The sequence below is a fragment of the Cydia fagiglandana genome, chromosome 7, assembly GCF_963556715.1.
Source record: "Cydia fagiglandana chromosome 7, ilCydFagi1.1, whole genome shotgun sequence".
Lineage (NCBI taxonomy): Eukaryota > Metazoa > Arthropoda > Insecta > Lepidoptera > Tortricidae > Cydia > Cydia fagiglandana.
In genome coordinates, this window is record NC_085938.1 from 2,337,944 (window position 1) to 2,353,180 (window position 15,237).

The following is a 15,237-nucleotide window of genomic DNA, read 5'->3' on the forward strand; positions in this document are numbered from 1 at the left end:
TCCTGAAAATGTTCTTTAATAACATAATAAAAAATATTATCGGTAATAAAATCTCTATTTTATGAACTAGGTAATAATAAAATAGAACAGAGTCCAAAATAAGCATTACTCATTAAAGGATCTAGGTTTCCGCGGTCCACTTCGAGGGGTCCTAACTGTTAACTAGACGATTACGAGGCCAAATATTACGAGTAGTTTATTAAGGGGATATTTATTTATTTATATATATAGAGGGGGAGGGTACAATATCCGCCATATATGGCTTCGAATGCAGTAAAGGGTATAATATTTCAGTTAAAATATCATTTTACTATATTTTCTCTTGTTACTATTTTTACTTTCTAGTTTGCTCTCTGTGATTACTGATTAGTAATTGTATTTCTATTATAATAGGTATATATTATGTTTGTAGCTCCTACGATTACTTTTAGTTGTTTTATTGCCTTGCTCGGTCTAACAACGTGACGGCATCTTAGTGAAAGTACTGGGAGAAAATTAAACTAAGCACTTAGATAGTGAGCGTCAGGATGGCGGGTGGACCTCAGTGATTTCAACGAAATATTTAGAAATATATTGTACCTTCTGTATACCTCAGTGAACCTTTAATAGAAACCGATGTTCCTCTCCCTAAAACGAGATACTTATATAACAAAAACGGGCCACCCGTCATTCTGACGTCAGGGTGGAATGTGGATCTATGAAAAATTGCATTATTCCGCACTAAAAGTACGCAGTTATATTGTACCTTTCGTGTACCTACTTCTGTAAACCTTTAAAACCTCTGGCGAAATTCATTAGACTAATATTATTAGATTATTATACTGGGGCCCTTCTCGTACGGTATTAGACCAATAGTATTAATTCACGAACTGTCAAGTCGTATGGGTTACCATGGCAACACACCAATAATATTAGACTAATACCGTCCGAGAAATGGGCCCCCTGTTGTATTCAGACAAATAATATTGAAATATTAGTCTAATACACTCGAGAAATAGACCCCTGTTTTATCTAAATTTGATTATTTTTTCAGTATGTAATTTTATGAGAGCTAATCATAATTCTAGCTATAATAGAACTAGGCCTAAGACACTAAGGAATCCTTGAAAAGGTAAAGGTAAAGCTCCATTGCACACTTTGAGAACAGCGGGTATAAACGAACCATAAAATTTTGTGGGAATCAGAACTCGTTGCCCAACAGATCCTCCTTTCACTTCTTATGTATCTGTACCGATACATAATACGGCTATTGGCTGCATTGTCTTCGTTTACATAATGTACTGTAATTAAATTCGTTATGATCATATTAGTAACTTTGTTAACGTACCTACCAATCTCTACATATTTAGTTCAACTAGTTCGTTTTTTTACCATTAGAAAAAGACTACGCGATCTTGACGTGTTTTTTAATGGAAAAACGCTTTTTTTTAATCAGTAACTATTACTAAATACGAAAGCAAAAGAATGTAAATAATCGTAAGTATATGATTCATAATTGTTACATATTTGTCGTGACTTATTTTTCAAAAGTGTTTTTCAATAAAAAGACTTGTCAAGATTCATTATTTTTTTGTAACGCTAAAAAAACGAACTAAATAAAAAATGATTGCTCGTTGCTTTTGGTAAAAAGAACCTTGAGGGTTTCAATTTAACATCCTAGCCTACACACATTTCAGTCAACAAACAGTCATTATATCAAAAGATACAAAGGATGGATTACAGAAAAGACAAATAGTGCCGAAATCAGTATTGTGTATGTAATGCACAGTAAGTCCGTTTCTTTTTATCGACGTGTATCTTAAATCAGTGACGGTTACTACTGATCCGGCCACAGATAACTACCCCGTATGTCCCTCATACGTCCTTTGTTGGGTTTTAGAACAATTACAGACAGACAAATGAAGATTTTGTCACCCTTCTGTCCAAAACCTGTCACAGAAAATTGAGATGACGGTGGTATTGACCTTCGTGAAATCTTTAGGAGTTAAAAGTTTGTAATAATTATATTTGCTAGTGGTAAAGTCGTAGTAGAGTTAGATGATTTGTTGCTAAAATAGCATTTTAACCCCGGAATACCTTTTCACCAGTCCGCTAACTGGATCTACTACGGACGCTATCCGTTTATCTACATAACTGGAAGTAGGTACAGTCACCTGCAATAATATGTTCAACAACGAAGGCCGCAAAAATATCTGACACGATCTTATTTGTAGAGCCATAAGAGCGTGTCACATATTTTTGCGGCCTTCGAAGAGTAACATATTATTGCAGGTGACTGTACTTACTTAAAAGCTAAATTATCAGCAATATATATCAATACTTCGATACACCATTAAATTCAACACTAGTACCTACTAAAGGGCTCATTCAAAAAGTAAACCGTATGCGAATGGTATAAGGCTCAAAATTAGCAAAAATACTCCAAGCCCTTTGGCTGTAATCAAGCTAAATCGTTTCAAGGAACTAAAACGAACAGCCAAGTGCAATGCCACTATTTGCGTTTTCATCTGGACACAGTGCGTAGGCAATTCACAAAACTTCGTTCTGCGCTTTGAAAACCAGATGAATTAACTAAACCATTTGTCACAGTCACAGTGCGGAAATAGTACAGTTACCTATTAATTAATATTTATAATGTAAATAATACAAACTTAATACTTAAGTAATATGTCTTGTCATGGAAGCCGATTTGACAAGGCACCCATTTTTCGAATGGTTAGACTAATATTATTAGTGTGTTGCCATTGGTAACCCATATGACTTAACGGGGGCCCATTTCTCGAACGGTATTAGACTAATATGTGACGTTCCACGGGAAAAGGTACCTTATGAGGGTTTCTAGTTTCGGAGATATGAAATGTTTTGTAAAGAGGTGAAAAAATGCTCAAATTTTTTTTATTGTGTGATCTGAAACCTTAATGCGTAACGATTGTTTACCTGTTTTTATTTTTGTTATAAGTTAATTATAAGCCTAGTAATGTCGTCTCAGTTTAGTACAAAAGGTACCTTATGGAAAAAAGGTTGAAAATTACCAAAAAAACTAGTCAATACGGGAAAAGAAGTTTGGTAGAGAACTGTATTAGCATTCCGCAAAACTAATTTGATAATTTCAGTTCTGGTTGGGGCGCCTAGCAAATATTATAACCGTACATCGACCGACATTACAAATCCAAGTAGCCTGCTATTATACCAAAGTTACTCTCGTCAAGTCTTTCTTAACTAGAATAATCTTCATTTGGTTTGGTCGCATGCAATAAATCAGCCATTGGTTTGCTGAAAAATGCCAATACCCGACGCATTACCTTATGGAATATCTGAGGTCATTGAACCTCAATGTCGCTTGTCTTCAATGGCCACCAAAATATATTATTGATAAGAAATAGACGATTTATACCATCTTTACCCCAAAATATTATAAGTTTATCCTAACTGTTCCATCATCATCATGCCTCATCATGTAACTTAACCACAAGGTACCTTTTCATTACATACAAATTATTGGTCTTTTTTAAGATTATTATGACGAAGAACTAATTAAATTTGTGGCAGTTTAATGTAAATTAATATTTTCTATTCATAAAAGATAAACTTCAATGTGATTGATGTTTTGTAGTGATGTATTATGAGATTTATTTCCATAAGGTACCTTTTCGTAAATGTATGGAGCAAATACTGTTATTGTTATGTAAGTTTAAAGTGGCATAAGGTGTTAAATATAGTATTTAGTTGGGGTTTTAGGATTTATTTCATTTGAATGACAGAATTTCTTTCATATGTGCTCAGAAAAATTGATTGTGTGTTACATTAAAAGTAAAAATATTCAATTTTCTGATTTTATATGAATAAGTTAAAAAATAAATTTTTACCTCTAAATCGGTATTGTTTTTTGCTTAAACTGTCTCTCAGTGTCGTTTTCTAATAGATAAAATTTAAATCTTGAGAGCTCATTGCAATCAATCGTGAAAATGAAATAAAACTTTATTTTCAAGAGATTGGTTAGTATACATATAAATCAGTCGATATCAAAGGTTTCTATTTGCATTACAGAACAAGTCGCAACATTTTTTTAATCTCAGATATATAAGGTATTATTATTTGTAGTCAACTATGTAACTTACTTCAGGAACATAGTTTTTTAGGCGGCTAAACTTAAAACTTCTCTATCGTAAAGTTGCTCAATTCACAACATTATTTTCAAAAAATCATATCTCTGTAACTACGCAACTTAGGAGGTTGATCTTTTGTGTTATCGATAGCTTATTTATTGTAGATTACTGGGGTATGCATAACTCCATACCCGCCATAAGGTACCTTTGACCGTGGGACGTCACATATTATTTATTAGTCCACGAACTGTCAAATCGTATGAGTCACCATGACAACACACTAATATTGTAGTATTGGGCTGTATAATACCGTTCGAGAAATGGGCCCCGGTTCGTGGACTACAACCTAATCGATATTAGCCTAAATGCCGCTCTAAGCAGACTTTAAGATGTCGGTTGTCATTTCTTGATATTATTATGTAATTTTGTATGGGTCATCTTTACAATTATATTATAATGAGTATGTCAATAAATAAATTAGAGACCAAATTCCAATAGTAGTGAGCACATGATACGTACTAATCAGTATGTGAAAAGGTTGGCTGGTTACCATAAAATAATCTAGTTAGAATGCCACCAGAATGTTACACAGCGAAGCGCTGTGTGGGCATTTAATCCTATTTGAAATCACCTGTGTACCTGCCCACATTGTTTGCTGTACATTGGTAGACCTTACGCCTTTAGTAATAAGGTCCACCGATGTACAGTTAGGAGTGGTGCTGTTAGTACGTTGGACTGGTTTTACTAGGCACTTCCTTCTTAGCAGGGCCCCCCCACATCTGGCGTCTTTCGAGCGCCGGCGTCTACAGTTCTATGGCCGCTGCTCGACGCAACGTCGACGCAACTGCGCAGCGACGTCATTTTCCATAGCGCTGACCAGACGCCGACAGACGCCGACGCTCGAAAGATGCTAGATGTGGGGGGGGCCTTATAAGGATGCAGCTATGCTAACGATTATCATTTATCTAATTCTATTACAGGTTTTCTCCTCATGGTGGGATGTTTTAGTACCACATAATGAAGCAATAATGAGGTTGGCAGGTTTAAGGTTTTTATCGATGACGCCAGCTTAGGTTTTGCTTGTGCCTAAGTATGTTTGTTCTATGAGATTTGGCTTAAGGAACAGATAAAACCTATGCTATAGAAATCACAAAACTCTCTAGAGTTAGACCAAGAAAAGTCTGCAGCGATTTTAATAGCCCACATAATGCAAGTGTTATTTATACGTCATAATTTCATCTACTTTTAGAACTTGCGTTCTAATTTTCAACCCCCATTTCCAACCCAATGTGCAATATCAACCCAAACCGATTAGCTGTTTTCACTCTACTCAAATCTAAATTGGCAATACGTTCATAGAAATAAATGTGTTATCTACTTAGAAATGTGGTATAAAATGGTGGTAACATGCACTTTTGTTGGTCAGCACATCATGCTAGTAGCACGTGTATAAAAATTGTATGTACGTAATTTTTTTTGCCAAAATATTTACAAAGTACTTAATATTTAAAGGAACTTGTGACATCCCAAGTAGCACAGATTTGCTGTATAGCAGCCGCATAATGAAGTAAGAATACGCTTGAAGCTGAAATAAAAAAGCTGCATAAGAGCTGTATAAGCGTCTTTTCAGCTTTTATTACTCTTAAATGGGCACAAATTAGGCAGCCTTAAGTTCACATAGCTACTTAAGAGCGCTGTAGCAGCAATTTAACGGAATTATAAGTGGCAACAGGAGTTATAAGAGGTGTATATTGACTGGGTAAGAGACCACCAGTTACCCTTTATTCAGCTAATATGTCACATGTGCACCCTAATACCGGGAAAGATTGACGTTGGGCTGAATAAAAGATAATTAATAACATACTTTTACACCTCTGCCTTAAAAAGCAGCTATTATTTAGTATAGTGACACTGACGATGAACGCAGAGGTGAACATATTTATATTGAAGTAAAAACGTTAAGCGCAACGACGCCATAAGTCATTTTGTTAAAGTGTTTAGTTGAATGTTAATACATGATCTTTTATATATTTACGCGAGAAAGATGTTTGGGAATGCAAGTTTATTGACATTATATATATACATTATCTAAGAAAATTTCAGTGCGCCACGAATATAATCAGTATTTATTTAATTTAATGATATAAATAAGCTATGTGTAAAAACTATTTCAGTGGTTTGGGCAGAATTATGAGATAAAAAGTTAATAATACGTTATAGGAAGTACTAAACTAATGATTTAGGTTAAGAACTCATGCACAAAACCTTTTTGTTACCCTTAAAAGTTGGAAAAGTAATTTCAATTTTGTAGGTTATCTACAATAAAATGGCGATCAATGTTAAAAAGCAACGTGAACCATTAAAATTCTAATATGCAGCATAAGACTGTTATATATCTGATAAAGATACTTAAGTGAACCACTATAAAGTCCAAGTCGTTATTTCGATACACTAGTGAACCTCTAAACAGTTATAAGGCATCTTGTGAACGTTTAAACAGCCGCTATGCAGACAGTCTCAATGGTAGTATAATAGGCTGCTTAGCGGTAAACATGTTCAGCGCTAAGCCGTATTATGCGCCACATGTGTTCGATTATACTTCTATTGGTTTCATAATAGTTCACTCGTTCTCCCTTATAATAAGTCAGTGAAATAAAAGCTGCTTAGCGGTAAACATGTTCAGCTATAAGCTGTATTATGCGCCACATGTGTTCCATTTATACGTCTATTGGCTTCATATTAGTTCACTCGTGCTCCCTTAAAGGTCAGCGTAATAAAAGCTGCTTAGCGGTAAACATGTTCAGCGATAAGCTGTATTATGCGCCCCATGTGTTCCATTATACGTCTATTGGCTTCATAATAGTTCATTCGTGCTTCCTTAAAAAGTCAGAATAATAAAAGCTGCTTAGCAGTAAACATGTTCAGCTATAAGCTGTATTATGCGCCACGTATGTTCCATTATACGTCTATTGGCTTCATAATAGTTCACTCGTACTCCCTTAAAAGTCAGCGTAATAAAAGTTGCTTAGCGGTAAACATGTTATGCGACAAGCTGTATTATGTGCCACATGTGTTCCATTATACGTCTATTAGCTTCATAATAGTTCACTTGTGCTCCCTTAATAAGTCAACGTAATAAAAGTCCACAATTACCTCCTTATACAGCACATGGCGTAATTTTATCCACTAAACAGACCTTATAACGGTTAAAGCATTTGATAACCCTTAAAGCTGTATAAAGTCGTAGCAAATATACCTTTATATCACTCTTTGCGTATTAATGGTAGTTTTCAGAGCCGTAATGCAGCGTTTAATCAGCCCTAAGCTATATAAATATCACTGAGATCTATTATACAGCTGTAGGACCACGAGTGTGCTCTTATAAGAGTCTTAATACGCACAGAGCGTTAAATAGAACTAAAAGTGAGTAGTTATAGAGCTATCTGTGCCACTTGGGATGTGACATATTTTAGATAAAAAGAGATAGAAAGTTTATTTCAACAGTCCTTTTATTAACAAAATAAATTACCTATTTGTAACACTAACACTAAATAATCTAATTATAATTATTGACAGCTATTGGCTGTAAAACATAGGCTTGCCCCGTGGCTCTGTCCACAACATGTCCAGTGGTGGGCTCTAAGAAGAGTCTTGGGGCTGAAGCGGCCGGTGTCAGCTCAGGATGCTGATGCTGTCTCACTCCTGCACCTTGTTCGTACGGTACAAACTGATTTTCTGTCCTTTTCACGTAGTACTGTGGTTGCTGTTCTTTTCGTTCCTCATTCTTCACGTAATACTGTGGTTGCTGTTCTTTTCGTTCCTCATTCTTCACGTAATACTGTGGTTGCTGTTCGCTTCGTTCCTCATTTTTATTCTTCACGTAATACTGTGGTTGCTGTTGATTTTGATCTTCATTTTTATTCTTTACGTAATATTGTGGCTCCTTTTCTGATTGACTTTGTTCCTCATTATCTTTGACGTAATACTGCGGTTCTTGCTTCTGTTCTTCCTTTTGATTAAGAGCAGCCTGTTTTGCGGCGTTATCTTCTTCGTTTTCTGGTCTTCTTTGCCTTCTTTTACGTTTAGGTTGTTGATGTTGTTCGGCTTCTTTTACCGTATCTTCTTGAGGAGCTTGCCGTTGTTTAATTTTTCGCTGATACTTCTCTTTTGGTGATTCTTCGTCGCTTTCTTCTTTCCTTACAAATTTTCTTTCAGTCTTGATTCTAGGGTGAGCTCGTTTAGCTCTGCCGCTTTCATCATATTTCGCTGCCTGCTCTGGATCGTATTCTTCAGTATCATATGTGGGTTGTGGCTCACTAGGTTCATCATATGTGTCATGGCCGTTATGGTCATCATGGGCATGGTCTAATTCGTGATTATATGAACCATCATCATCTGAACCATCATATCCGTCATTGCCATGGTTAGCGGCGTGACCGGCATGGTTCAAGTCCCAATAATGCTCTCCGTATCCCCCATGTTTGTCACCCCAACGTACCTGAGTTATAAAAAGGGTTAGACAACGAAATGGTGATGTTTGACAATGAGGTTAAGTTTTTGGTTAAACATTAATATTAGATATTAGTTAAGAGAAATGAGAAAGTTACAAACGGAAAAAATACTGAAGACGGCAATAGCAGTGGTTAAAGTCGCTTTCCCGCAGTTAGTTATTATATTATTGATAATTTCTTATATTAGAGTATTTTAAATAGGGCACATGAGAAACAATAATATTTTGAAAATGTTAAGAAAACATTAAATCCATTAAGAAAACAACTTTCGCGCGCTATTATAGATAACCGCTTGATGGATAAAATGTTTTCTATATAGTTAAGCAAGGTCACGCAGAGATTTTGCTTAATGTTAGGTCAGATAGTATAGGTAGAGGTACTGATAATCTCAGTAGAGGTTAAACAACAAAACTTTTAGAAACAGCAACTTTTCTTAAATTTTAACGCAAATGTTTAGGAAAACAGTACACCTTATTATTATTCACAACGATGAGACTTAATCTCGTAAAATTAAGTTTTTAATTTTAGGATGGCGTTGTCCGCGTGGTCTAGGATAAGACTCCACGGACCACGGGGACAACGCCGTCCTCTAAACGTGGGAGGTAAATTTAAAACTTAATTATACGCGATTAAGTCCCGTCGTTATGAATAATAATCAGTAAAAAATCATGAAAGTTTAAAACAGGGCTATAACCGCGACCGGCTACCGCGAAAACCGAAATTCGCGAATTGCGGGGATTTTTCTCTGTAACTCTAATTACGCCTTCATTGGAGTAAAAGAGAAGAATCCCCGCAATTTGCGAATTTCGGTTTTCGCGGTAGCCGCTCAGCCTCCTTACAGCAACCTTATATCAGCCGCTACCCATATTTTCCTAAATCTCTGTTTAACCTGTTGATTATTAAAGCAAAGCATACTTTAGCAGAAAACAGTCCATCAGAAGGCTTGGCGCGCTCGTGTCTCTCGGTGAAGTGTCGCTCGCTGCCCTGTCTGTGGCCCTGCTCGTAGTCCTCGTGCGTCGGCAGATGCCTATACCTTCATGCAAGCAAGCGAAAGTTAGAGACAGAAGAGGTTAGCAAGAACAAGAAGTTAGAGGACAGACGGAGAGCACATACCAGAATACGAAGAGATAGGGGAACGAATTCAATGACCGTGGGTCGCGAAACATGTCGTAACTTCGTTTTTATAGTTGCCCAATAGATGTCGCTATTCTATAGGCTACTTTGCGCTGTTAAATTTTTCCACAGCCCCTTATACGGTAAATTTGGTTTCGGAATAAATGAGTATTAAGTTGTCAAGTGAAGTGTTCCATGACAAAAGCTAAGAAGTGCAGTGTAGTGAGTCAGCGAACAGCGATCAACCCATTAAAAGTCGTTAAGTGACATCACTAACAAGTATGGGAAAAGGTCATTGAACTCGCCCCCTCAACAGAGGGTGCGTTACTTTGCCCATGTCCCTGTGGTTCTTAAAGTCCTTCTTCTCGTATCGCTGCTCCCACGTGTCGGGGTCCTCGCACACGTGCCCGAACTCTATGTTGTACGGACTCAACTGTACTGAGAAAAAATCCCTATAAACATAAGGTTTATTCAATCATCTATCTATAAAAACGTAAGTTTACGGAAAGAGTGAGTGAATTTGATACCTTATTTTAAACCATGATGCGTGCAACGTGCATTAGGTATTAAGAACCCCCTTACATGCGCGTTGCGTTGCGAACCCTTTTAAAATCCGTACCGACTTTATTTAAAGTAAGTACTAAGTACCCCATACTATAATCTTTCAATTTTACTCGCACATACATAATTTATTTGTCCAGTAGATATCGCTTTTTGGCAATAAGGCCGTCCATTGCTTTATCTCTGCTTTGAAATATTAAATTTAACGTTTACCTACTGGGTCTTTTATTTGAGATGTGCAATAAAGAGTATTTAGTTATGTGAAGTTTTTTACGTAAACACTTAATTCGGCAATGTCCGAAATGGACTGGACATTACCTTTGACATTCTTTATGCATTTATCATATCTATGTTCCTCTCTTTTTGCATAAATCATTCCAACAAACGAACATACAATAGGTTTGAAACTTTGAACGCATAACCTTTCGTGTTTGTGCCATGCCATAAATAACTTAAATACGTACTGGAAGAATTTCGCCTGAGCCTCGATTGTTGTAGGGTTCTTAGGTGGGGTCCGAACCGTCACGGCTCTGCCCCAGCCTGGTCCCGCGTAAACGGCAAAGAGGCACCATAGCCATTTCTGAAAAAAACATTCAAAAATGTCTGAAAACGCTCAGATCAGAAGCCTATTTCTCGAACGATATTAGACTAATAAATCTAATCATATTAGTCTAGTCGTTAATGGTATGGGTTGCCATGACAATACTCGTATATCAATAATATTAGACTAATATCGTTCGAGAAATTGGCTCCAGCTCGATGGTACCATAATATTGCGCTGTCACCCTATAATTACGAGTATGTACTTATGCGAAGTTCCAGTTCAAACGAATCATGGAATGTGGTTCTAATTTAGCTTATTGACAGATTTGAATTGCAAGTACATTAGGGCTCATTTTTGATTCGGTATCTATATTAGACTAAAATTTATAGCCCACTAACTAAGGCCCCCATGGGCTCATTTCTCGAAATATATTACTTACTCTAATATTATTAGTGTGTTGTCATGGCAACTCATACGGTTTGACAGTTCGTGGACTATATAATAATATTAGTCTAATACCGTTCAAGAAATAGTCCCTTGTCAAACTTTATAGGTGTCCATGACACCACACTAATAATATTAATCTAACACCGTTCGAGAAATGGGTCTATATACGCAAAATTATCATCACATCAGAAATTCCGCCAAAAATTTTATTTGACTACTTAATTAACCTCCCATAATATTTTTGTTCACACATAAACAAATGTAAATAAGTCTTTATTTTTAAAAGCACCCGTTAAAAACTTGCTCCACATTAAAACAATAGTATAACTCTAAAATGACTCATTATTGCACTAAAGTCTACACAAGTGTTGACTAAAACACTGCTTAAAATTCTCACTAGAACAATACTAAAACAAATGAAGATACTTAAAACAAATGAATAGTTGACGGAACATTGTCCTTGACATACTAGTTTCACAAATCGTCATTAAGGTGGCGTTTTTTAGATTTTTAAGAGTCACAATAACTAGGCGCTTCCATACAATCGAAGTTACGGTCTCATATTAAAAATATGAAAATTCAAGTAACATTAACAACGTTGGCACCTATGAGTTTTATAGCATTTTTCAAACAGGAAAGGGTACGCGCTGATAGATGTCATCTCAATGCGTTTTTCGGTTATAAATTGTATGGAGATGACATCTATAAGAGTACTTACCTACCCCTTCCGTTTGAATAGGTACACTGAGAGAAAAATCATTAGTAAACTAAACCAGGAATTTAAAAAAACATTTCTGTACTGGGGGAAAAAATGAAGTTTAGTAATAATTATAGACGTTTCACTATTTCTGTAAAGTTTATTTATTTCTACAAACAGCTCAGTAATCCTAAATCTAATTTCAACAAACAGATAATAGAAATTGCAAGAACTAATAGAAATTGCAAAAGTCAATTTGTTCCTATTAGTTAACTCTCCTTGTCCCCGGATTAAGTTTATTTTTGTAATTCTAAGTGTGTTTTTGTTATCCTTTTCTCTCAGTGTTTTACATACAAAACTTCAGACAGATAAATAATCTATTATGATACGTAAGTTCATGCCAACTTTCATGCATGTAATTGAATCATGTCGTTTTAAAATGAGAGCTTACCTTCGATTGTATGGGAGCGGCTTTTGATGTAACGTTCGTGTTACTCTTAAACAGAAACCGCAAATTTGTTTCGGGTATTGACTGACAAAATCTAGGTTATTAGAGAATTGTCCGTTAAGTTAGTTCATCTGTTTTTATAAACCGACTTAAAAAAAGGATGTTCTTAATTGGTCGAGACTTTGTTTTTATGTAGGTATGTTCCGCTGAACAGATTTGGAAACTTTCTTTGTTTGAAGGTAAATTTTCAGTACTTGCTCTCATTTTATAAAATAAGGATAAGTACATATAACGATGGTACAATCGTTTGCTCTCGGAAAGCACCAGTATCATTTATTCATAACTCATAACACTACTTATTATTTTATTATATTAAACTATTAAAATACTTAATTTCACCGGTCGCGTTGTTAGTTTTTTTTCTGAAATAATCACTAAATATTTTTACTCACGCGAAACTTATTTTTTATACTTTAACGCTTGTGCTCCCATTATTTTTGTTTTGGACTCCAAAAAAATATCACATTTATAGCATATTTGCAAATTATTATACCTCGACTACCTATCTAGCTGGACTACTAGATTTTAGAAAAATGTGATAAAAAACATTCGTCACAAACAATTGGATCCTAATATTAGATCACTTTTTACAAATCACACTTTCATCACTTTCACGATCACTGAACTCCATTCAATCACAATCACTTCAAATTTACATTTAAATTTAATATTTTTACTTGGTTTTAAGTACATTTTCAAGGATTTTTAAGTAAAAAAGTTATTTATGTAAATAAAAGTCAATACCGTAAAAGCCGGACGTTGTGACATCTTGAGTGATTGACAATGGGTGTCAGTGAACGGTCCGAGTAAGTTCTTTTATAGAAAACACAAGTTGCCGACGTTATCAGGTTCTCGGAACCGAATGGTTCGATCTACATAAATCGGTGAATTAGTTGTTGTTGCTCGGCGAAATTGGGCTTTATGATGAGATGCAACGATTGAAATTGGAATTTAAGTGCCATTTCTTTTACTTCGATTCCGGTGTACTTTGGGAAGTTTGGTTGCTTTACTTTTCTTTTCTTTGGCATAGATATCTATAGACTATAGAGAGGTAGAGGTTAAAGGTAAGGAAACAATACTATGCGACTTAGTCTAATGTTTTTAAAAAGCAGAATATTTAATGAAAAACACATTGGCCTAATAAACAAAAGTTTTGAGTGCAATCTTACCACAGATCACAGAACGAAACAATCCCAATACACCCAATCAATGGTCCCAAACTATAAGCAAGGCTTATTTTAAACTTTATTTTCTTACATGGTCTCAATGGGTATGTATTTATCAGTATGTAATCTGTATTTATATACCTACTTACTGTTGTAGGGCAATGACATATGTATAATATTTTGGAAACTTTTTTACATATTTATATTACAAGTATTATATTTTTATAATATAACAAAATGTTGTCAATCCATGAATATATCCAATAATTATATTAATAATCTCACGTTCGATATTAACAGCAATCATTTCATAAACCCATACAATATAGGTACCTACATATATACCTACTTACCTACTGTTAATAAATTTTTCGTAAGAACATGGTTCGTACTTTCTAGTGACAAGGAGGTACTTAATTGTGGAAATATTTAGTTTTATCTTAAGCATGAGAATGCCTAGGGGTTGTCCAAGTTATCTTGTAGAGGGTTGACATATTAATAGGCATCTCGAAGATCCAATCAAGTGAATTAAGGCCTCTAATCTAGCTTAGATTAGTCTTTCCTCTTCTCTAGAATTTAAAGCAGCAAACGGCCCGATTCGAACGTTAAAATACGTCAATTAATAGGTCTAGAAACGACATGGATTAAATATGTCAGTGTCAATGTGACGTTTCTTCAAACAAAAACGTCACTTTTGACACTGACCCATCTAATCCATATCGTTTCTAAATCCATTAATTGACGTATCTTAAAGTTCGAATCGGGTTTGTGAAACAATAGTTATTTACGATACAAGTGCGAAAAGAAGTAAATTCGCAACGATTGATGATAAATTAAACCGACCGAAACCGAAAGGAGAGTTTTATAGAGCGACCCGAGTTGCCAATTAAACTATTCGCACGTGTATTGTACTACGTTTTACAGTAGGTACCTATACATATGGCCCTTAAAATTTTTGACATACCTATTTAGGAACTGAAGGTCCCAAACTAGTGCGGGAAAGTATGTATGTATGTAAAGGCAAATGTAAACACTTTCGTTATTCAATATACATGGCAGCAAAGTCATTACCGAAACCCTAAACATTCCAAAATCTTATAATCTGATAAGATAACGATAATACCAATTAAGTATTACGCGAATTTCATAACGTTCTCAATTAAAACGGAACGTAATGGCAAATGGAGCATCGCGGCTCACTGGTGTGCGACTCGAGAGAAAACAAGAGACACAGACCACCATTCATAGACTACGGCGGAAAACGCGTGGCCCACAATTAGTGTGGCTACCACCACTGACATTAACGCTACTGAGAACTTCTTACGTTCTCGTTACTTACTTTATAGATATAAATAAATTACGTAAACGTTAGTGTATGTCAGTTTTGACTCCGTGAGTCACGTTAGGATCGTCAACGCGCGTCCATAGGCTACGGTGACTGCTTACCATCAGGCGGGCAGTATGCTTGTTTGTCATCGACGTGGTATTTAAAAAAACAAGCTAAATATAATTATAGATCACACTATGATTGGCGCCGAAAATTCTAGAGGTTGCGGGTTCAAAGTCAAACTCCGGCTCGTACCA

At 35.6% G+C, this 15,237-nt stretch overlaps 1 protein-coding gene across 2 annotated transcripts; it reads right to left on the reverse strand.

The window, feature by feature from the left end:
• Positions 1–7,597: 7,597 nt before the first annotated feature.
• Positions 7,598–13,335, reverse strand: LOC134665717 (putative mediator of RNA polymerase II transcription subunit 26). 2 transcript variants are annotated; one of them, XM_063522686.1, is made up of 4 exons: positions 13,232–13,335; positions 10,756–10,871; positions 9,533–9,650; positions 7,598–8,604 (listed from the first exon to the last, which is right to left on the reverse strand). In XM_063522686.1, the coding sequence occupies exons 1-4, from the start codon at positions 13,253–13,255 to the stop codon at positions 7,663–7,665; spliced, it is 1,200 nt and encodes a 399-aa protein (XP_063378756.1). In that variant the 5' UTR covers positions 13,256–13,335; the 3' UTR covers positions 7,598–7,662. The 2 variants fall into 2 exon arrangements, with proteins under 2 accessions (XP_063378756.1, XP_063378755.1); XM_063522685.1 differs by lacking the exon at positions 9,533–9,650 and adding an exon at positions 10,059–10,182.
• Positions 13,336–15,237: the final 1,902 nt, after the last annotated feature.

What these genes read in the sequence shown, in the direction of transcription:
- LOC134665717 (XM_063522685.1), bottom strand. Translation starts at nt 13,255, where the DNA reads ATGTCACAACGTCCGGCTTTTACG. An exon ending in CACAACGTCCGGCTTTTACG is followed by an intron (nt 10,872 to 13,231) that starts GTATTGACTTTT and finishes TGTTTTTTTCAG; the next exon opens with AAATGGCTATGGTGCCTCTT. An exon ending in ACCACAGGGACATGGGCAAA is followed by an intron (nt 8,605 to 10,058) that starts GTAACGCACCCT and finishes TTTATAACTCAG; the next exon opens with GTACGTTGGGGTGACAAACA.